General features: G+C 35.3%; 1 protein-coding gene across 1 annotated transcript; it reads right to left on the reverse strand.

Moving 5' to 3' along the window:
* Positions 1-1,245: 1,245 nt before the first annotated feature.
* Positions 1,246-3,067, reverse strand: LOC141391224 (cAMP-dependent protein kinase catalytic subunit 2-like). Its single transcript, XM_073964137.1, has 7 exons — positions 2,989-3,067; positions 2,857-2,915; positions 2,619-2,797; positions 2,328-2,557; positions 2,107-2,272; positions 1,769-2,046; positions 1,246-1,574 (listed from the first exon to the last, which is right to left on the reverse strand). Exons 1-7 carry the CDS (start codon positions 2,994-2,996, stop codon positions 1,358-1,360), a joined length of 1,137 nt encoding a protein of 378 aa, XP_073820238.1. The 5' UTR covers positions 2,997-3,067; the 3' UTR covers positions 1,246-1,357.
* Positions 3,068-24,688: the final 21,621 nt, after the last annotated feature.

Genomic DNA, 24,688 nt, shown 5'->3' on the forward strand with positions numbered 1-24,688 from the left:
TAGATTACATTGTTTGGAAGACAACAAAAGGTAAGCGGGTTTAAATTGTTTTAAAGTATTTAAAATGCAATGTTCCGAATAGAACTGATAATTTTCAATGGTCGTTTGTTGACAATGCACATAGGTTTCAATCAGGAAATTTTTGGCCAAAACCCTATTTTTGAAGTTTCGAAATTTTAATTTGTTTTTGCACAGAATAATAAAAAACACATCAAGTCATCTGAAAATAATTAGTTTTTGTAAATAACGTTGATTGGCGCAGTACCAAAGTTGACTCTTTTTTATGTAAAAATAAAACAGACTTTGTGCTGTAAAATATACAATTTTTGTTGTATTGAGTCGCTGCATAAATATTAAGAAGTGAGACCAAAGTTATTATGAATTGGGAAGCTCTTAATGAGTACTTTCATAATATTTACAAAAAGAACGAAAGAAAATTAGCGTAATAAAATCAATGTTTTTATATATATTGAAAATTATTTTTTACAAATATTTTTTAAATATATTTAAACTTTTAAAAAAATGTCCAAATTTGTCCACCTCCAAATCGAATTTGGAAGATAGCAGGGGGTCTGTACTAATAAATTCAGAAGTAAAATCGTGCTCAAATTTGCCACAGTTAAAATAAAGTTGATTTTTCTATTTTAAGATGAGAGAATTTTTTGTAAATACCTGTTGTGACTGTACGTAGTATCCAATAGAAATAGAACTGTAATACGCACATCTATCAACCGAGTTCCCTTAAAATTCATATTTGAGGGTTTCAGAGTGTAGAGAACAAGTATGTATAATTTTTTTGAAAATAGGTCAATTTTTTGTCGTAGCCCCCACATAAAATTACTCTCCGATTTTAGATATTTGTGGATTTTAGCGACACTTTATGACCGATTCGGCTGAAATTTGGTATTTTGACCTCTTGGAAGATATGAATCCTTCATACCAAAAATTATTAACATAGGTCAATGTTTTGATTTAGACCCCACACAACGGGGCCACCCTGTTAACCAAATTTTGGCAGTTTTTGGTCATTTTGGTCGTTAATACGTAAGAATTGCTGTTTGTGCACATTTATTATAAATAATAATTAATTTCAATACAAAATGGACGTTGAAATAGTTTTGGCCAGAAAATTTGGATTTGGGACCATTGTGCAATGTTAGGTCTATAGAAGTGGGAAGGATACAACAAAAACATATTCTGTTCTTTTGAAAGAAAAAAATGTATTATCTTAGAAATCCTTTTTAAGGTGTACAATAGGACCGTCCCCAAATAACATTGATTGTTGAGAAAAATGTAAACAATGTAACAAAATAACCTTCATTACTAAGATCAATAGTCTCAATAGTCTAAAACTTATTTAAAAATCTGCAAATAAATCTGCATGGCGATTATTTTTAGAACGGTGCAATGGTTTTGGATCTGGAAAGCGATCAAAATTCGAAACATCTTCCATGTTGGCCACACGTGGTATGAATGGTGCTGCAATATCTTGATTCAAAAGGGCATACCAGTCGACATTTTTAAACCAGGCATGATTCTTGATATCCTTGTTTCCATTAATTAAGTTACCGAATCTATAAAATATTTCGATATACGTATGTGTTTGATTAGGAAATGGTTAATCTTGTTTAAGACAATAAAATACGAATTGCTGCAATTCCCAGTTAATTCGTGAGTAATAAGAAAAGCTTGAGAAACGTTTGCCTCTCAACGATGCTCTCTTTCTCTGCGGCCATAAAAATTCGTACTTTAAATCAAATTATATTACCTTTTTGATAGGTCAACTTGTAGCAGATGGTCAATAAAATCTTTGAGGGGTGCACTGAAAAATGATGGCATTTTATATTCACCATCACAAATTTTGGTGTACATCATCATTACATCTTTATTGTGGGGCGAAAAGGGAGAATTCCCGGCAACAAACTCATATACCAAGATGCCAAAAGACCACCAGTCAACACTAGTACCATATGGTTTAGATTGGATAATTTCCGGGGCCAAATATTCAGGTGTACCACACAACGTCATGGTGCGGGTTTCGACTTTCTGCAATAAAGATTCTCACAATTAAAAATAAATATGTACATAAATGAAAATCTTAAGTACCTTAGCAAATCCAAAGTCGGTAATTTTGATATAACCCTTGTTGTCAATTAGAATATTCTCCGGTTTTAGATCGCGATATAATAAACTCATGCCGTGTAAATATTCCAAGCCCATAAACACTTGGGTTGCATAGAAACGTGCCTGTTTCTCATTGAATTTGCGAACTCTTGAAAACCAACATTTAAAGTAATCGAAATTAATAATACTTGACCAGACCTTACTTGCGATGATAGGTAAACAGTTCACCACCATTTATAAAGGGCAAACCCAAATAGAGATAATCAAAATCTTTACAAGAAAATTCCAAATGTATTAAGAAAGGAAAATGTATGGCGGCCAATACTCTCTTCTCCGTATGGACATGGGTGACTTGTTTAGTTTTAACAATTTGATCCTTAATTAGTATTTTCACAGCATAATATTTTCCAGTTTGGCGATTCTTAACTAAAATCTTGATAAGAAAATCAAAATTCAATATGTTTTGCTGTTCTATTTTATGGACATTTTCTTACAACACGACCAAAAGACCCGGCACCCAATGTGGCCAATTCATCGAATCCTTCCAAGCCATTATCTGAAGACGTCTTATTTGTTTCCCAGACTTTATTGAACTCTTCCTTAAATTTGAGTAACAGATCATCATATTCAATAGAAGGATTGAATGTTTTGTCGGGACTTATGTTGGAAGAATCTAAAGGTTGGTGTGCAATCAGTTCTTGCATGTCGAATTTCATATGCAATCATACATACCCCCTTGCTTTTCTCCACCCTTTTCATGAGATATTGACTTTATTCTTTGTAATTCAATTCTTGTAGAAAAAGAAATAGGGAAATTTTTATGTAGATTTCTCCCGTTAAATTCTAAAACTGCAATTAACTCACGTTTTCATATCTTAATTAAAAAATTCAATTATTTTTAAATTCAATGTAATTCTTGGACGACAAATGTCACCAGCTTTTATTTATCAGGCCAAAACCTATAACTTTGCGTGTTGCGTGTTCGTATAAAAAAAAAAACAAAATACATACATGTATTTCAATTTTAAATACATGTATTTTGTTTTTGTTATGCCGGGCCATGGCAGAACTACCAGGTAGTGGTATCACACCAGCTGATCGAACATGAAAAGTCAAATAGCTTTATAAAAAAAATATTTTTGTTGTAATTTCCACAACAACATAAAGAAAGTTTTGACATAACATATTCAAAATTTTACGATGCCACTACCTAGGTAACTGTGTCATGTGCCGGGCATACACTATGGCAGGTATCGGCACCAATACAAATGCATTGTTTGCGGCCTCACGCATACGACTCTCTCTAGCTCTCTCCACAAACAGCGTGTGCGTTAATGCATTGGTAAAATTAAAAATCATTGAAACAAGCGACAGCAGAACTTGCTTCTTTGACTTCTGGATGAAGACTGAATGGTGGTTGTTCTGCTGTTATTCTCATCAAGGGCACGTGTGCCCCTTTTTGCCGGACGATGCACTATGGGCATGCACGACAGCATTTGTAATAGTATTAGTAAATTTTTAAGTTTTTGAGTATGTATGTGTGACACCGACTTTGCAGTATTAAGCGCCCCATACACTATCAAATTTTGATGTCAACATTTGTAGTAGTATGTGTAAATTTTTCAAAATATGAGAATGTGTGTGTGAATTTTATGGATTGAGGCATGGCCCAATTATAAAGGTCCTCTCTCAAAAACAAATGATTTTGATTTGAGCTGTCAAAATTCATATTTGTCATTTGAATTCGCTGTGAGGTAGAGAAATGTCAAACTGTAGAGGAACAGGTAGATGTATATCGAAAAAAGAAAACAAATCAACTTATGTTGTACACGTAAAATGTCAACATTTGTCGTGTTTTGTATTAGAATTTAATTTACAATAACTTATTTTGGCAGTTAAAGATCGATTAGCTGGTATTTTCTGTTACGCCAAACAATAATAACTGTGTCAACAACTTTTTCTCGGAAAATGTTATGTATGCATCTACCTTAATTGACAATAAAGAAATTCGCCTCGAACATATTCCTTGACTACGAAAACAAATTGTTCGCCTTTGTTTATGAATTTTGACATTTCAAATCTTTGTTATTGTTTGAATTCGCTTGAGAGAGGACCTGTATAATTGGGCCATGGATTGAGGAAAATCAAAATAGTTTTGATTTTCAAAATGAAACCCAGTCAATCCGATGAATATGGTTTATTTTCAAATTGTCAAAAAGCAATTCTGGTAAAAAAGAACATTGTGTTTGTGAAGAAATAAAAAAATGTAAGTTCATTAATTTTTAGAGGAAAATATGAAGATTTCGATTGCAGATTGAAGGTTGATTGTATGCTTTGCTACACACTTATCAAGCGCACACGTACGTAATAGTCCGGTCAAAATAGACATTGAAATAGCAAAAATTCCCACAAAGCTGAATTTTGGTGGAGAGCTAGGGTTTGCCATTAGAAGCAACGTCCTAAAAGTCCCCATCGATCCCATGTGTGCAAAAACAATTATTCGGGGTCAAAGGTCAAAATTTAAGGGTTTTTAGGTTTTCGGATTTATTTTTTGAAAACGGTTGATCTAATCAAAAAGTGACTAAAGTAAATATTGTAGACAGAAAAATTATCTACAAGTTTGACCCTTATAATTTTTTTCTTAGAAGGAACCATTCTTGAGATGGAGCTGTTCTAAAAAACACATGATTTTTATGTACTTATAAGGGAAATCATGATACAATGATACAAGGTAACCTCACGCTCAGAGCTCACAGAGTTGTATTCGCTTTGCCGTCCCTTCATTGGCAAAATGATTTTGACAAACTTTGTATGTATATGTTAAAATATACATATGTCAGTTATGTTTACATTTTAAATTTCAAACCCAATTTTATTATTTAAAATTAAATTTAAAATTTTCCTATAATTTGGAGTCGATTATTCCTGTTTGTTCGTCCGGCTGGAGTATAACTTGTGTACAACCCCCGAAAAAGTTCAATATTTTCGCTGATATGGTGCGTACGGGTAAGTAACCAGTTTGGTCCATAATTTGCACATCGTAATATTTCTTCTTGATATAGATGATAGATCGACTGTATCGGTCTCATCCCTTGGGTGTGTCCACAGAAAATTGTTGGCATAAATACAGTTTGGACGCACGTCATGATATATTTTGCAGCATGCATGATTTTTCGTGGGCAAGTACATACTTTCGCTTTGTCCGAAATTTGCACATCAAAAAAGTTCTTCCAAAAGTACAACAAATCAAAGAACAAAAATGTTAGAGGATCGATTTGACATTTTTCCCAAAGGTATTCCTTGTGGTCTTGTTTAGAGCGATATAATTTGTTTCTTTGTTTCCAGACATATTGGTTCAAAAGCTTCAAGAATTCCTACTAGTGGTCCCAATAGTTGAAAGGAGTGAGATGGGACCAACTTTTGCACAACGTAATATTTCTCTCAAACATGAGCAAGTCCTTGCTTCCTGACATGAGCCAAAGCTCAAAAAATCGTACGGTAACCAACAAAAATGTTTGTTGGCACGATAACTATCGAGAGAAATGACTCCAAAAAATAGATCAAGTTGCAAGATGGACTAAGGCGTGCCGAAAATTTTATAGCGCGTATTCGTAAGCATGACTACAGCATTTGTTAATGTATGTATGTATTTGTCTTATTTAGATGATATGAATAGTAGATGATATGTATTTTTGCATCATTGATGTTTAATAATAAAAAAATTGGAAAGTTATCAAGGCTAAAGGTAAGGTCACATTAGGCAAATATTTGCTCTAAATTTGTTTCATCATATTTGCCCAAACAAATGTGAATTTCATGCAAATTTTTGTTTGCGTTCACATTAGAGGCAAATATTTGGCCTATTTTGTTTGCTCAAACAGTGACAAATAACGCAACGGGCAAACATATTTGCCATGTGTTCACATTTGAAAAAGTATTTTCACCCAAAAACTGTTTGAGCAAACTGTCGAAAAACATAAATTTATTTGGACTAGAAAAATAGAAAGAGAGAAATAAAAAATATGGCGTTTCGTTTATTGTTTGTTGTGGAGAATGAGAATAAAATCTGTTTGGCAATGAGTGCCTTGTCGGAATGAGTTTATTTGCGTATTGTTGCGAATGTATGTACATACATACATATGTATATGATGGCACATTGACATTGTGCTTTGGAAAATTATTTTTATTAACAGCTTTTAATTTTTAGTTTGCAATGTAATGTTTTCAAAAACAAAAATGGATTTTTGTGTTAATTTATTAAAATTGACAGATAACACGGTGCGCCTGAATCAATTTGGAATGGAAAGTGCTTACACATGGAAATTTTTTTCGGATTTTGAAACTACAATGTTCAATGAAAAATCAAAAAACAAAAAATCGCCTAAGCGATATTAAAATATGTCGCGGTCAAAGTTCACATTTTTCGGGTCTTTATAGGCGTTCAAGATTTGGCTTGGAAACCGCAAGTGAAAATGTAGCATTGAAAATTCTATACACGATTGACCATTATGACTTTTTCCTATTGTTTATAATGTTTGAGATATAGAAGTTCAAATTGGGACAATGCACTGACTCCATCGACTGCTTATAACTGCATGTGACTGCAATGTCACAATTTAAGGTTATATATCTCAAGAAATATTACAATCTAGGAAAAAATTACAGAAGTTGTAGAGAATATTCACAGCTATAAGATTATCTCTAGTCCAATTTCTATAAGACTTCAAGCAAAATCCTTGAAGAGAATTTCCATTCAACGCCTTCTTTAGTCCCATTTCGATAGGACTTGCTGTTTCCAAGCAAAATAAAACACCTAAAAAACCCCCAAAAATATGAACTTTAAACGGCAACGCGTTTCAGAATCCACGAAACTTCCCAGGTGTAAGCACCTACCATTTAAATTTGGTTTAGGCGCACCGTGATAAAGATGTAGTTTTTTTGTAAAAATTGGCCGACTTCTTGAAGACAATAGACACTAAAAAATAAATCCACGAAGTAGTAAAATAATAACCAAAATAATTATTTAATTGTAATGCAAGCATTGAAATCAATGTTCATGGCATTTTTCCAGTCCCACTGACTAAATTTAGAAATATTTTCTATAGCGGTATTCTACTTCCAAGACATCCATCAACGATAGATTTCACAATAAATTTCGCGTTTTGCCTCTTCTATTTTCCGTTATATAAAACAGCTCGCCTATTCCTATACATAACAAATCTGCACCTAAAATGATATCAAATTTGGTCCAGAGAATTCGGAAAAATTGATTTTGGGCATCATTCAGTATCAGAGAATACACACACACCTACATACATATATAAATCCTTCACCTTTCAATTGTTTATTTGTTTATTCATTAAATATTCGCTTTGTATTATATATTTACAAGTAATGTTAACTTTTTTATATTCATAATATCCTTTTTTAATAGGTGACAACAATGTGTTTCAGCAGATATTTGCCCTTGTTTTCTCTTACAAAACTTTTGTAAGACCAAATAAATATTTGCACAAAAGAGTGAAAAATATTTGCTCAAGAGTGTTCACATTATGGGCAAACTGGAAATTTTTTTATTTGCTGGCAAATGGTTTTGTTTCCCCAAAATCAGCTGTTTTCTTGTTTGCCCTTGAAAAATATTTGCTGGTCAGATTGGAGCAAACAAATATTTGCCATTTTTCGGCAAATATTTGCCTAATGTGACCCTACCTTAAAACATATTATTTCGTGCTTGGGGAAATTAACACATTCTGAGATATGGATGGATGAATATTTATTTACCTAGCCCACAAACGCATAAAATGCTTTTTTTATTTTTTATTATGTCAGTCTTTATTATTTTGTGTACAGCCGTCGAAGAGATTCTAATGAAAAAGCAGAAGACTAGGGCTGACTTCCGTATCGTCAGATGCTATGTTGTTTTTAAACTTCGTCAACATATTTCAATAAATGCATCAGAAATATAAATGATACATGTTTGGTTTTTACCTGCGTTATAAATTGCGCAATTGTGACGTTCTGAACTACATAGCTTCGCATTTGTTAAGTATTACGGCATTATGAAACACAATACTTCAGACATTTGCAGTCATTTGCCAAGAATCTGACGTTACAGAATTCAGTCTATATTACAAATAATGGATAATAGCTTGGTGGGAACAACAGAAAAGTGGTTCTTAACCAATTCAACGTTGTTCTCATTGAGATCTTGAGACGGCGGATGTGAGGGAAGACCTTGATGCGTGGATCATGGACATGCTTGCTGATTGCTTCAGTTTATTAAGGCGAGACAAATAGGTATTAGCCATCTTGGGTTGACTAAAGTTGTATTCCTTCGAGGACAAAATGATTCCCAGATGACAAAACGACCAACAAAGCCACCATGAGCAAATTTCAACAAGTTCCGCTTGTCAACACTTGTGTTTCAATTCCGGGGAATGTTACGGAAAGAACGACACAAGGATTCGTCTACGCAATATACGATGAAGGGTCCAGAGCAGGCAATGCGACGACGGTCAGGCATGGTTGGTTTACATGGGGAAGTCTTAGTAGGGGCGAACATGCGTGGCGGTCACAGAGCAACTGACAAGAGCGATGACTACAACAACAACAACAACCACGACGGACACGAGGAATACAAGCAACAGCACGACTAGAACACTGTGATTCGGCTGTTTTGGTGACCTGTAACAAGCAACACACATTCTATATATAAAAATATAATTCCATCTATCAGCGCTCCAATTCAATTACTTACCAGCTTTTCGCTGACAACGAAAAAAGTTATACGCTAGTTACGGCCATCAATTGATGAATATCGTTGACGACATCAAGGAAATGACTTACTTAAACACTACTGGCAAGCAAACGCTCTTTTCCTTGATTCATCCTTTTCTCAATATACGAGACCAGAGGTACCAGCTAATATCTGCAATAACACAAATAACAGTAAAAAAACATCCAAGTTAGTACATTTTCCACGTTGTGTTTCACAATTCATCAATTAAATTTGGTGTCTTGAGGCATATTGCTTGCCATCTTTCTTGACAATTTTTCGCAGTTATTGTATCTGCAGTCCAGAATTACACTAATCAAATGGTTCACGGAAAGGAACACACTATCTCTCGCAATAGTGCCAAAGATGATGTTACATCGCTTGGCTAATTTAAATAAATTAATAATTGAGATGTATTTGTTCCAAAAAATTATATACTAGATAAAATGTAAACAAACAATATTTTGTTATTGTTGTCATTGACATACAACAACAACAACTTTCATATTGTTTGGAATGTAGGGTTGTATTTGGCAGCTCAAGGACGGTTTTTTCAAATGAGATTACCTTCTTATTCTGCCATGAAGGGAAATATGCACATATTCAGACGAACCGGCTAAAATAAGCGAAGTAATCGGGTCTGTCCCCCAAAAAATATATATTTTCTTGAAGAGCGAAATTATAGCTATCTTCTAAAAAAAATTCCAACAAAATCGGAGTGTGTTTGGTAGAGTTATTCAATGTTAGAGTAATTTTATGCAAAAATAGCCCATTTAACCCACATGTATAATCGAAAGCCCAACGGGAACGACCCCAACGAAAACTCTCCGATTTTTTTCAAGTTTTGTCCGAAGGTAGGGTTTGTTGCGCTGATTACGGAAATGTATAATTTTCAACGGTTGCGGATCCGGTTCGCCGGTTATTAGATCCGAAAGGCCAAATTTAAAAACCTGGTTAGACCCGGTTCTACTGAACCGATTACTGCAAAGTGGATATCGTTTGAAAGCTTACGGAACACATAGTGTCGTTACTTTAACCGGTTCGCCTCATTATGTACTTACGCGGCTATTTTTTTATTTGACCTTTAGATCGAGATATCTCGAAAACGGTAAGTCTTTTTTAAGAATCATAAAGACCAATCTTGTAGACAATTATTAAATCTACAACTTTTACTTTAGCCGGCTTTTGCTAAGTCTTACCGTTTTTGAGAAAAATTAAAAAAACCGAATAATGCCTCCAAAAATGACCTTTGAACCCGAATAACTTGTTTTGCACACATGGGATCGATGGGGACTTTTAGGACGTTGCTTCTAATGGCTAACCCTAGCTCTCCACCAAAATTCAGCTTTGTGGGAATTTTTGCTATTTCCCCCTTATGCGCATGTCTATTTTGACCGGACTATAAGGGGTTCATCGGCTTGGCAATCGAATTTGATAGTCTATGCCATGCTTTAAAATCAAAATAGTTTTGATTTTGAAAATGAAACCCATTCAATCTGATGAATGTGTTTCATTTCTAGACTTGACACCTATCAATTTAATGAATACTATTCATTATTTTATTTGTCATTTAAAGAAATTGTTTTTAGAAATAAATATTAGCTGTGTTCCAGAACCTGCAAAATAGTACTATTTAGTACTATTTTTACAATTTTTTGATAAAATGCGTTCCCGTACGACAAAAACTGGCAAAATGTTCTGTTCTCTTTAAACAAAAATGGCTCGGAATGGCTTTCTCTTCTACTATTTTCTACTACACAAATTTGGCTGTGTAAAAAATAGTAAATTGGTCAAAGGCAATATTTGACATTTTTTGAAAGAACGAAAAGTAAAAAGTCAGAAAAAACATCAATAAAAAATAAAATTTAAATAAATAGAAATAAAGCAGTCAACCAACATAAAATTAAAATATTTCGGCAATAGTCGTTAAATGGTTTTATAAAAATGCGTGGTAATGAATAACAAAATGTCGCGAAGCTCATAATTATTAAATAATTTCAATCTTACAGTTCAACTGCGGCAATTGTGACCAAGAATTTTCACATTTCCATGTAAAAAAACATAAGCAAATATATCCTCAAGTACGGCGATTATCTTCTGCGCACGTCCGCTACAAGAACTTGATTTATATTGTCCTTCAACGTTCAACAATATCTTCGTTGGAACAATTGCTTGGTGTACAGAAGCCTAATGCCTTCTTCCAAAGGCTAATTGTTAGCTTTCCCACTAACATCCCAGTATGGAAAGGATTAGAATTCTATTTTATCGACATGATATAGGTCAGTACATATTTCTCCGGAGTACTGAACATAGATCGAAGCAACATAAATGAGGCTTTTACACAGGCGAAATATCCACATATGTATGTGGGTACACACGGATGTTAAATTCAATCCAATCAAGGGCATATCAAGCACTACACTATGTGGCCCCCATGGGTAAGATGTTCCATCGATGTTTATGCCAAGGGCGAAGAATGTAGCTGGATAATGTAGTGGATCCTGTTGGTTTGAATGTTGAATTGAATGCAACGTTGAGATGTTGCAGATTATGGTTTTTAATCGGACTAGTTAAAAAGCCAACGATGAAATAAATGATCAAATGAGTGCCTAAACTTCAATCTTTTGCCTTAACTTCATGCTATTTCAATAAATCTTTAGAGGAAATAACATAATTTTTATTGCTGTTTTCTTGGTAAACGTCAATATATTTTATATGGGTCTACGCCAAATTGTTTAGAGGGAATTGATGCTTTTATTAGAATATGATTTTTTATGTTTGTTGTTGTCCCAAGGGCGTTCCAAATATGTGTTTGTAACATTGATGGTTGGGTTTGATATAAGTATGGCTAAGTATTATCACCCGCCTTTTGTGAACATTTTAGACCTCCACACATTCGATAATTTCTAAATGAACATAAGAGACTTGCATCAGATGATGTACATAACATTCGATATGGAAATAAATTCAAAATCACAATTCGTTACTATTTATTTTTATTTATTTCTATATGACATCTGACATTTTTTATTCTTGACGTATTAACTTTACTATATTTTCCGTTCCTGTACTTTTTGAACAAATATATGTTCAGAGAGCAAATTTGTCAGTTTTCTCTTTTACTATTTTTGCCATTAAAAAAGTTCTGGAACGAAGCTAATATTTTGATTCAAATCTAAAAAAATGACGGGTGCAATGAATGAAAAGAGATTCCTGATAGAATTCATTGAATACTATCATTCCTTGCCGTCCCTTTGGAACATATTTTTAAAGGAATATCGAGATAGGGACAGAAAAACAGCAGATTATGAAATGCTTCTGACAAAATATAGGGAGTTCTATCCCGAGGCAACGGCGGATGAGATGAAGAAGAAAATTAATACACTCAGAACCAACTACCGCCGTGAACTGAGAAGAATTGCGGATCAGAATAGAAGTGGAGCCGGTGTTAATGAAAGTCAAGACTCCAATCTGTTTTATTTCAAATCGATGGAATTTATGAAAGATTTAGATTTAGCAGCTTTTGCTAATTGTTCAATAGAAAACATGGGTTCAACTTCAAGCGCTTCGCAATCTCTCGGAGATTATTTTTCTAATTTTAAATAATTTTCTTAAATTATACATTTATTGAATGTTTATGCATTTGTTTCATGTTAATGCATTTTCCGCGTTTTTAAATAAACGCTTCTTTCTTTTCAAATAATACATTTAAATGCAAAATTTACTTTACAGTGAAAATGGGAAGGATAATCTAATTTGTAGGAAAGGAAAATGCAAATAAAAGTGTATAAAAGGAGAAATCTGTCTTAAATTTTATATATCGCTATAAACCATTAAAGCCTCGTAGTTTATTTCTGGCAAAAGATAACATAGTTCGAATTTGGCTCGTCCTTTCCTTTACTATTTTGCCAGAAATTACTTAAGCAAGAATTAAGAGAACATTTTTAACCTTTGTCTGGGAGGTATCGGAGGGAGTGGACCGAGGACCAAATTGGCTCATCCTTTCGAGCGATTGGCGGAAAGGATTTAACATCACTACTTTAGACCTATACATTATATGTACCTTTATATAGCTATTCAGTGACTTAATGATGGCATCGCAAGTCTCTTTCACTATTTTTCCTATTGCCTGTGCGGAAATTGCTTCACTGATTTCATAGCTTCAAACTTGCAACCAGTGGACAAAAAACGCAACGTTACGGACAATCGTTGACTTGCGGAAATTGCCTTCTTTAAATGTGTGTCCTTCTTTTCCACTAATGGTGTTACTAATTCCAATAGGTCATCAAAACATGCCATATTCATTCTCATTAAATTTCGAAAATCATCAGCGGATGATTCTCGTAATTCCGACTAGATTCTCCATAGAAAACTGATCCCGTTTCAGTAACCATTGCTTTGCCCAAAAGCGTTTCTTCGTTGTTCCTTTACTTTTTGATTTATTTCTATTTTCATAATTAATGCCAAAGCGACGGCAAATAATTTTCTACTTTTCGCTCGCATGTTTATTTTTCAAAATTAATTTTTGAATGGTGATGGACAACTCTCTACAGAATGTTACAATCACACACGTACACAAAGGGGTTCACCAAAGGTAAATTTTCAGGAAAATGCTGTAAATGCCGTATTTATGGCCCAATCGTTGAAAAACTTTACCAGTTCATTGTTGTGGCTAAAAAAACGATTTTTTTACTGTTTCCAAAGTCGAATTTTTTAGCAAATCGCTCTATAGTTCATAATTATTTTCCAATCGATGAAAAAACATTACCAGTTCATTGTTGTGGTTGAAAAACGAATCCTACAAAAATTTGTGAAAATCGGGTGAGATGTTGGTTGGTTATTTTGCGCTCTAAGCATTTTAGTTGGTGATCAAAGGAATTTTTATAGCCTTGTCTTAGCAAAGGAAAAATAGATACCATCTTAATATCGAGCTCGAAGGCTATCTGTTGTAAAAATTTCAAAGCCATCTTTTAACCGCTATTAGGCTTTAAAAGTGTGACAAGTTTTTAAAATTTGTGTGGAAGGTACCGGAAAGGATAAAACGATATAGCCCATATTAGAATGTGATATTTCTGGAAGAAATATTTGGACAAAATCTGTTTCTTCCTTCGAGAGTTAATAGTTTAACTATGGCTAGAACAGCCCGATCTTATGATTTTATCCTGTGGATAAAAGACTATCAATAAAAGACTACAAACAAACACTAAATTCTTTAACATCATCAGACATAATACAAAGATGGACAAATCAAAGATATTTTTTATGAGAGTCTGGAAAGGGCATACGAATGCTGTCTTGGCCATGAAAAATTTTAGGTCTGATATTTGCGAAAGCGGGGCAGAGACAGTAAACATTTTAAACGTTTTTTGCAACGCCTTATATTTTATTTCGACGGGTTCTTATATTTTATCTACCTTACTTACTAATAGTAGTTTCTTGTTGTGCTTCATCGAAATAATAGGTATGAAGAGGCGAAGAGAAGACTAAGTTTAGGAATTCTGCACCTCAAGTCTCTAGCCGGCTCCATTTGGTGTGCAGAAAAAGAAACCTTATTGACCATGGTATGTCCAGGAGTGTTACCGAAGAGAAAAATGCGGCATATAGGGCTAATTTATAATCAGTAGCAACGCGTAGCGCACGAGAGAGGTATCGGGAGAAAAGAAGAGAGGAGAAACGTCTTTTCCGCAGGAAAAAGACAGAGATGGAAAAGCGGGAGTGTGAACAAATCGAGATGTACAGGAGACAGAATGAAGTCCGAAAATTGTACCAAAGAGTGAAGCATGAAACTGATGGCTTTGGAACTGGCACATCCTCCTGTAGAGACCAGCAAGTTAATCTGGTATCTGATACAGATAGTGTGCTAAGGATATGGAAAGAGCTTTTTTCCAAACTGTTGGTATCCAATAGTAGCGAAGTCGACGAAGATACCACAGATCCAATCCCAGAAGATGATATTGAATGTATACCACCCCGCCAAGATGAGGTAAAGACAGCAATAAACCGGCTGAAGAATAATAAGGCAGCAGGAGCTGATGGCCTACCAGCCGACCTGTTTAAAACCGGAGGCTACACGCTGATAAGGTGTATGCATCAGCTAGTTAGCTCCATCTGGCAGGAAGAACGCGTACCCGACGATTGAAACCTGAGCATACTGTGTCCCGTCCATAAGAAAGGAGATAAGACTTTATGCTCCAACTATAGGGGCATAAGTCTTCTTCCTATCGCCTACAAGATAATGTCGGGGATATTGTACCTATCGTCAACAAGATAATTGGACCTGGCAAGTCCACCATTGATTTACCAGATATTTACCCTGCGGCAAATCCTGGAGAAGACACAAGAGACCCAGATCGACATCTACCACCTTTCTGTCGATTATAAAGCAGCCTTCGACAGCCCGGTGAGTTCAAAGATATTCCAAGCCATGTCTGAATTTGGTATCCCCGCAAAGATCATTTGGCTTTGTAAAATGATTTTAACTGACACGAGGTCCTCAGTTAAAATAGGAAAGAACCTCTCCGAAGAGTTTTGTAACAAAAGAGGTTTCAGGCAAGGAGACAGCCTTTCGTGTGATCTTTTCAAAATCCTGCTAGAAAAGGTTATACGAGAGGCAAACGGCAAAAGAAGTGGCACAATCTACACCAATAGCCACATGTTACTTGCTTATGCTGATGATATAGACATTGTGGGACGATCAGTAAAAGAAGTACCTATATGAAGGTACAAGGAGAATCTGCTAAAGTGGGTCTGGCGGTAAACGGCGAGAAGACCAAGCTGATGGTGTCGACGCGCAGTGCATCCATTGAGATCGGACCAACTGTTGAAGTTGGTTCCTATAATTTAGAGGTGGTAAAAGACTTCGTATACCACCGCACCGCCGTAATCACGACAAACGACATCAGTTGTGAAATAAACAGATGCTACTTTGGCTGAAGTAAGCACTTCAAAAACAAAGCCACAGCGCGTCAAACAAAAATAAGGCTTTCAAAAACACTGATACTACCCGTGCTGATGTATGGTTCCGAAGCCTGGGTACTTTCGCAAGCAGATAAGGCAGTGCTTGGCGTGTTTGAGAGAAAAATTCTTCGAAAGATCTACGGACCGATCTGGGTTGATGGTTAATATCGTACGACGTCAATGAACCACGAGCTGTATCTTGTATACAACGACATCAATATAGTTAAACGTATCGAGATGCAGCGATTGCGTTGGTTAGGCCATATAATAAGAATGAGCGATGATGAACCCGCTAAAAAGGCGTATAAATTCGAGCCACATGGCGTTGCACGCAGAATTGGATGGCGCAAACAAGTGAATGAAGAGATGACAAGGTGCGGTATTCCAAAAAGCGAAGCACTAAACAGAGAGAATTGTATTGAGAGAGTTTGTATTGATTTGGGAAATGGGTTTTAAATCGATACCTTAAAATGCACCTAAGGAAAGTCTTTGAACACTGTGGAGAGTTACAACAAAACGAGGACCGCTTGTACTTTATCTAAGTTTGCAAAAATATTATGATGGTCAAGGTTAGGACCAAATACGAAACCCAATTCCTGAGTAATCGAACACTCCAACCCCGCAGGCAGACTGACCGGCATAGATGAATCGATGAGTTGTCAGAAAAATATTCGATTTCAAAACATAAGTCGCAAACATATTTGGCCAATATGTCGTAAAAGATATGCCTAATTACAGTTTTGGGAGTTATGTCCGTTGAGAGTTATGTCACGACACCATCGCAGTGCATCGGTTCATTCCTTCATTTACCGCTGATCAGTTCGAGGAGAGTTTCGAAAGTTTTGGCGTAGTAGTTTTTGTGTTTCTGTGGTGCGATTCTCTAACACATTTTATGAGCTAGCGACAAAAATCGGTAAAATTAAAATGTTTATAATTTCTGTAAGTAACGATGTTTTTCGGTAAGTTAGCGACGAATAAGAAGTAGTCGTAAAGTTCTACCGATAGCAAGAGTGTTGTCAACTTTTATTTGAATTTTTCATTCTTAATTTTGCGTTTTAATTTTACCGATTTTTGTCGGTATCTCGAAAAATGAGTTACAGAATTCCACTACTGATTGTAATGATGCGAGTGTTCGTAAGCAAGTCTATACTTTCTGACAAAATTTTCCAAAAACTCTTCTCTCAAAAAATTGCCATGTGGAGAGAACGACTAGACGTTGGAACACTCGCCCTATCAAGCTTCCACAAATATTAGATCATAGTTTATATGGAAATAATGATAAACGAACTAAAACAGCACGGTGCTCCTAAACCAACTTTAAATGGAAGGTGCTTACACTTGGGAAGTTTTTGTGAATTCTGAAACTACAATGTTCATAGATGAAAAAATCAAAAAAAATCGCAGGAAGGAGTTTTGAATAAAACGCGGTCAAAGTTAATATTTGTACGGTTTTTTTGGTTTTCAGGAATTTTCTTGAAAACGACAAGTATTATCGATATGGCTTCTACAATATTTTCCTATGTTGTAAGTCCCAATTTACATTAGGCGAGTTTACTTGCGGCAATTGTCAGTTTTATGGAGAGAGAGGTGAGGCATATGGTAACCCTTTGCCTCTCAGCCCCCTCTCTCACCTACAAACTGACAATTGCCGCAAGTAAACTCGCCTAATGTAAATTGGGACTAATATTTTTAAGATATAAATACTAGCAAAGTGCCCGCCCATTCCAAATTGATTCCCATACCAAATTTCAAGATTCTAGCTATACTCGATCAGAATATACAATTCGTACCAAATATACAATTCGTACCAAAAGATATACAACTATCTTCTATACTTATAAAAGAGTTCAGTAATGATGACTCACTGATTCACTGACTCACTGACTGACTGACTGATAATCAACGCCCAGACTAAACGGCTAAAGCTAGGATCTTGAAATTTTGGGTGAGGGACAATCTTGGTCCGAAGGTGTCAGATAAGGCTGGGTTTTTGGAAATTCGAACTAGAACTGTACTAAAAGTACTAAAAGGTACTAAATATGGTACCCTTTGTATTAGGCAAACGCGAAGAGCTAGAATTCTGAAATTTGGAATGAGGTTCACTGATGGAGAGTTAGAAAGGTGTACCAAATGGTTTTTGGAAATTCGAACTATAAGTGTACGAAAAGTACTAAAAGTTACTAAATTTAGTACTATTTGGTATTACGTGAACGGATAGAGCTAAAATCTTGAAATTTGGAATGAAAATCAAGGTTTAGAAGATGAGTTGATATAAGGAGGTGGTTTTGAAAATGTGTACTCATGTGTACGAATAGTACTAAATGGTACTAAATTTGGTACAATTTGAATTTGGGCGAACCGATAATGTTGGAATTCTGAAATTTGGAATTACTATTACTGTTGGAGCGTAGGTTTGAGATAGGGAGGCAGTTTTCGAAATTCGTACATATGAGTACGAAAGGTACTAAATAGTACCAAATAAGGTACAATTTGGATTTGGGGGAACGGATGGAGCTGGAATCCTGAAATTTAGAATTAGGATTACAGTCGGGGTGTAGGATAGAAGTACTTTGGAAATTCGTACTTTTGGGTACGAAAAGTACTAAATGGTACCAAATTTGGTACAATATGAATTTAAGTGATCGGATAGAGCTGGAATAGTGAAATTTGGAATTAAGATTACTATTGGAGTGTGGGATTGGGATACTTTTGGAAATTCGTACTTATGGCAACGAAAAGTACTAAATGGTACCAAATTTGGTACGATTTGGATTTGGGTGATCAGATACATTTGGAATCCTGAAATTCGAAATTAAGATTACTTTTGGAGTGCTGGATAGAGATAGGTTTGGAAATTCGGACCTATGGGAACAAAAAGTACTAAATGGTACTAAATTTGGTACAATTTAGATTACGGTAATCTGATGCAGCTGTAATTCTGAAATTTGGAATTAAGATTACTGTTGGCGGGTAGGATTGAGGTAGTAGTGGATATTCGTACTCTTGGGTACGAATAGTACTAAATAGTACCAAATTTGGTACAATTTGGATTTGGGTGAACGAATATAGCTGAAATTCTGAGATTTGGAATAAGGAGTACTATTGGAGCGTAGGATTGATAATGTTTTGGAAATTTTTAGTTATGGGTTGTAAAAGTACTAAATTTGGTACAATTTAGATTTCAATGATGGGATGCATTTGGAATCGTGAAATTCGGAATAAAAATTGCTGTTGGAGTGTCGATAGAGGTAGGTTTGGAAATTCGTACTTTGAATACGAATAGTACTAAACGGTACCAAATTTGGATTTGAGTTATTGGATGTATCTGGAATTCTGAAATTCGGAATTAAGCTTATTGTTTGAACATAGCACTGAGGTAGTTTTGAAAATTTGTACTTATGTGTACGAAAAGTACTAAATGGTACCAAATCTGGTACAATTTGGATTTGGGTGAACGGATATAGCTGGAATCCCGAGATTCGGAATAAGGATTACTGTTGGTAAGTAGGATTGATGAAGTTTTTGAAATTTTTAGTTATGGGTACGATAAGTTCTAAATGGTACCAAATTTTAATTTATGTGATACATTTGGAATCCTAAAATTCGGAATTACGATTACTGTTGGAGTGTTGAAAGAGGAAGGTTTCGAAATTCGTACTTTGGATACGAAAAGTACTAAATGGTATCGAATTTGGATCGGATATAGCTGGAATTCCGAGATTAGGAATAAGGAGTACTATTGGAGTGTAGGATTGCTAAAGTTTTGGAAATTTTTAGTTATGGGTAGGAAAAGTACTAAATTTGATACAATTTAGATTTCAATGATGTGATACATTTGGAATCGTGAAATTCGGAATTAAAATTGCTGTTGGAGTGTTGAAAGAGGGAGGTTTGCAAATTCATACTTTGGATACGAAAAGTACTAAATGGTATCAAATTTGGTACAATTTGGATTACGGTGATCGGATGCAGGTGTAATCCTGAAATTTGGAATTAAGATTACTATTGGCATGTAGGATTGAGGTAGTTGTAGAAATTCGTACTCATGGGTACGAAAGTACTAAATGGTACCAAATTTGGTACAGTTTGCATTTGGGTGAACGGATATAGCTGGAAACCCGAGATTTGGAATAAGGAGTACTGTTGGAGTGTAATTGATAAAGTTTTTGGAAATTTGAAGTTATGGGTAGGAAAAGTACTAAATTTGGTACAATTTGGATTTCAGTGATAGGATACATTTGGAATCGTGAAATTCGGAATTAAAATTGATGTTGGAGTGTTGATAGAGGTAGGTTTAGAAATTCGTACTATGGATACGAATAGTACTAAATTGTACCAAATTTGGATTTGAGTTATCGGATATATCTGGAATCCTGAAATTCGGATTTAAGCTTATTGTTTGAACATAGCACTGAGGAAGTTTTGAAAAATTTGTACTTATGGGTACGAAAAGTACTAAATGGTACTAAACTTGATACAATTTGGATTTCGGTGATCTGATGTAGCTACCATCCTCATGTTTGGCATTAAAATACCTGTTGAACTGAAGATTGATAAAATTTTCGAAATTTTTAGTTATGGGTAGGAAAAGTACTAAATTTGGTACAATTTGGATTTGAGCGAACGGATAGAGTTGGAATCAAGAAATTTGGAATTAAGATTACTGTTGGAGTGTAGGATTGAGATATGGAAGTAGTTTTGGAAATTCGTACTTATGAGTACGAAAAGTACTAAATTTGGTTCAATTTAGATTTGAGGGAACGGCTAGAGCTGGAATCTTGAAGTTTGGAATTAAGATTACTGTTGGGGTGTAGGATTGAGGAAGTTTTGGAAATTCGTACTTATATGTACGAAAAGTACTAAACGGTACTATATTTGGTACAACTTGGATTTGAGCGAACGGTTAGAGCTGGAATCTTGAATTTTGGAGTTAATATTACTGTTGGGGTTAGTTTTGGAAATGCGTACTTATGCTTACAAAAAGTACTACATTTTGTACAATTAGGATTTGGGTGAAATTATAGCGCTCGAATCCTAAAATGTGGAATTAGGTACACTTAGGGGTACGAAATGGCTCCATGTATGGTACAATTTTGTATTGGATGAACGGATAGATCTGGATTCGTGAGATTTGGAATTAAGTTTACTGTTGTCATTTGCTTATAACGTACGATTTAAGAAATATGTGCCGTAAATATACGAAAAGTTGTAAATGGCACAGGATTTGGTACAATTTGTTATTGTGTAAAGGGAATTTTAAAATAATAGGAGGAGGTTCGTATTTATGTATTTACATGTAAAGTACTAAATAGTTCTATAATTGGTTTTGGGGGGAACAGATAGAGCTGGAAATAAGGATGGCGGTTGTTGGGTTAGGCCGTATTTGCGCTGAGAACCTCAATTAAAATATCTCAAAAAATGTTGATTGCTCTTGATGTGTAGCGAAATCGAACTAAAGTGGTACGTATTAGTACACAAAATGTTTCCACCATTCTATATTATATATTGTTTATTTGTGGTGTATATTTAACGCATACGAAGTAGCGGGCACTTTGCTAGTTACTGTATAGAAGAATACAATGCAGAGGTCTCAGAGAGCGTAAATTTCAAAGTATTTTGTGCTCCCTGAGAGGAAATGACAGCACTTTGCCTGACCCTGACTTAGTGACTATTTCCCACGTTGATTTTGCTATTGCTCTCTCTATCTCATATTTCTTTTGATCCTTCAGTTGTAGTTCACATTGTGACGTCATTTATTATAGTCCCTTCTACTTTGTCGTATTTATTACCTTTGCCCCATTTGTTGTTTACATTCATCCGTCTGTTTGTGTGTGTATTTGCGAGTTGTAAATCATTCTACAAAGATTGGAGAACATCTCTGATTGATAACGCTGGAACTGTCTTTACTTCAGTGAGCCGGTATAAATGCAGGTGGCCGAGTTGAGTTGTAATTCAGACCGAGGGTTAAAACCGTCAGAGAAGGTAATGGGTAAAGCTGTGTGATTAATAGAGTTAAGCTAAGTAAAGAAATAAAGTCTTGCCTAATATAAAGTTAATAATGCATTGTAGAATCCTAATCTAAACGAACCCTTGTTTTGTCTGGCACGAATCGTGAGTATTCCTACAAATAATTGTTATTTTATGGCACATATCCCTTCAGACGCATGCCTCACAAATTGCATAACAATGAGCCAATCAAAAAATACGTTCGTATGCATGAAATATACCGTTAGGTAATATCACAGGATTGGGCGCCATTGACGTTAGCCCGCATCGCATAATGCAAATCAAATGCAGGAAATTGCGCATTGTGGGTGAATGCATGACAACATTTTCGTTTATGCCACGTTAGTTGGCCATCACTGTTGAAGAACCAAACGTATGTGTATCACGTATGTGGTGGATTAATTGATTTATAATGGCCACAGTACAAAATGTATGCCATCCTCCCTTTGAATTATGAAGACGTCTTTCTCTCGAATCCCCTCTAAATGGCTGCCGCTGTTATTTTGAAACACATTTTAGTAGCTAAACCGATTTTTAATGCCAAACATTTGTTTGTATTGTTTTTTTTCTGGGAAAATTCGTTTTATATCCCACGATTGTGGTTTAATTGCAGCGTATTTTTTTTTCTTCCAATTGCCCTCAGCAAAACAACGAAATTGTTGTTGCAACAAATTGTGGACATTTTAGAAATAAATTGTATTTTATATTGGCCATATTTTTATGGCTGTACATTTCAAATAGTGCCAATAGTGGCAGCATCATCAAAAATGCCTGCTAACCCACAACGTCCTTTTTCCCTCCGCTCGGATAAAGGCTTTTAACGAAATGTTGGTATTAGAAATAGAAATGCTCCTCTCTCTCTCCCACTTTTCCTCTTCCATATCTGGTATCCAAAATAATTCCCATTTTTTTATTTGATTTTTATTAGTTTAGCACAGAAGCACCATCATTTTTGCATAAGCCAAATATTTGTCGTTTTGTCACAAAAATGTAACAAAATTATTCATTAAACTGTTGTTGCAGTTTTTTTGTGTAAGCCATTGGGCGCTATTAACAAAACGTTTATATTCCTCCTGCTGTAAATTTAGCCAAAAGGAAGAGGTAATAAAATTTGTTGTCGTTTCGACTGGCTGTATAAATACACAGCAATGCTTTTGATGCAATTGTTGCAACATTTTATCGATAATCCGCTCGTAAAAAAGCGGTCAACAGCAGAGTGAATTCAGTACATTTTTCTAATGTGACCGACCGACCACGACCATTTTTTGCAAAACACATTCGCATCCACATGAATGCTGTATACGTTTTTCCATGAATGGAACCATACGTGGCACTACGTTTTTAAATAATATTTTGGAAAATGTTGAGGAATTTATTGAATCGTAAACTAAACTATCGTCATTGGAAGCATTGGTGAGTTCAGTTACATTTTTGTTATGAAGTTCCGCATCTCCTAATTACCTACTTTGGAGACAACTGTAAAACTACTAATACCATGTGAATCTTATTTTCTCTAAAAAAATAAATACATAAATAAAATAAAAACAAAAGTTTACGACCCCTACAAACTTTTCAAAGACCATGATCTTCGAATATAACTTATTTAGCGAAATAACGTATCTACTGAAGACAAGAACGCGGCATACAGTCAGTACCAACTCGAAGCGCCAAGGAAAAATATCGGGAGAAGAGAAGAGTGGAGAATCGCATTTTCAGAAGAAACAAGTAAGTCAGCTGTGTCGACAGAAATAATAAGTATGATGAGGCGAAGAGAAGAGTAGGTGTAGGAATTTTGCACCTCAAGTCTCTAGCCGGCACCATTTGGGATACAGACCACATATAACGCGATTGGCAGGTCTGTGGTAAGCTGTGGGGAACCAGTGTAGTCCATATAGTGGGTAGGACTCCCCCACCCAGACATGTCAGTTGGGATCTTCATGGTGTAGAGAGAGAGAGGTCCAACGATATAAGAGAGACACATAAGTGTAGTTTTGGTTCATCAACGCTCGGGATGGTGAAGCCGTCCTATAGGACAAGGATTGATGACACCTTTTAAAATATCTGCCCAGAATGAGTTACAGCTAAGAACGACCCACTCCATCTTTTCAACTGACTGCGATAAAGTCCATTATAAGTTTGGAAGGAATATTTCGATGTATAAAATCTGGATCACATTGGTTAAAACTTTTTTTTATAATAAAAGACCAAAATTTGTATTGATTTGTGAAATGGTATCCTATGCGGAAACGTTTTAAATCGATTCGAGAAAAGTCTTCAAAATGCACCTAAGGAAAATCTTAGAACATTGTGGAGAAACAAAAGTTTACGACCCCTACAGGCTTTTAGACAGTCAGTAGCAGCACGAAGCGTCAAGGAAAAATATCAACAGAACAGAAAAGAGGAGAAGCCTATTTTCAGAACAAACATGTATCAGTTTGCTGTGCCGACAGCCTCGGACCTGAAGAAAAGAAGCAAACACAATACTTTTGACGTCCATAGGAGTTTTTTGAGTTTTTGGGTCATTTTCCCAGAAAGTATGGATTGGTCCAAAAAAAAGTACAGCCTATCTAGGACCGCATACAAAACAGGTTTATCTTACGTACTATCCAGTTTAGTTAGTACAAACAGGCTTTTTTATCTCAGGTAGTAAGGACTAGCCCGCGAAAAAAACTGACGCCGTCGTCACAGGGCCCGAAAGAAGAACATTTCGGAAAAAAAATTAAAACGAACCAAGATGAGCTGCTAAATTCCAAATTTTGGCTCCTTCGGCACTGATATAGTCCACATTCTAAACTCACGATGCTCTTGAAGCAACTTTAAATGAAA

Source organism: Musca autumnalis, unplaced genomic scaffold (assembly GCF_047663935.1).
Source record: "Musca autumnalis isolate F117 unplaced genomic scaffold, ASM4766393v1 scaffold_1, whole genome shotgun sequence".
Lineage (NCBI taxonomy): Eukaryota > Metazoa > Arthropoda > Insecta > Diptera > Muscidae > Musca > Musca autumnalis.

Bases quoted from the DNA above. Each gene is read 5' to 3' on its own strand.
- LOC141391224 (XM_073964137.1), bottom strand. The intron at 2,798-2,856 runs GTATGTATGATT...ACCAACCTTTAG, and splicing joins GGGTGGAGAAAAGCAAGGGG to ATTCTTCCAACATAAGTCCC. The intron at 2,047-2,106 runs GTACTTAAGATT...TCTTTATTGCAG, and splicing joins CCGACTTTGGATTTGCTAAG to AAAGTCGAAACCCGCACCAT.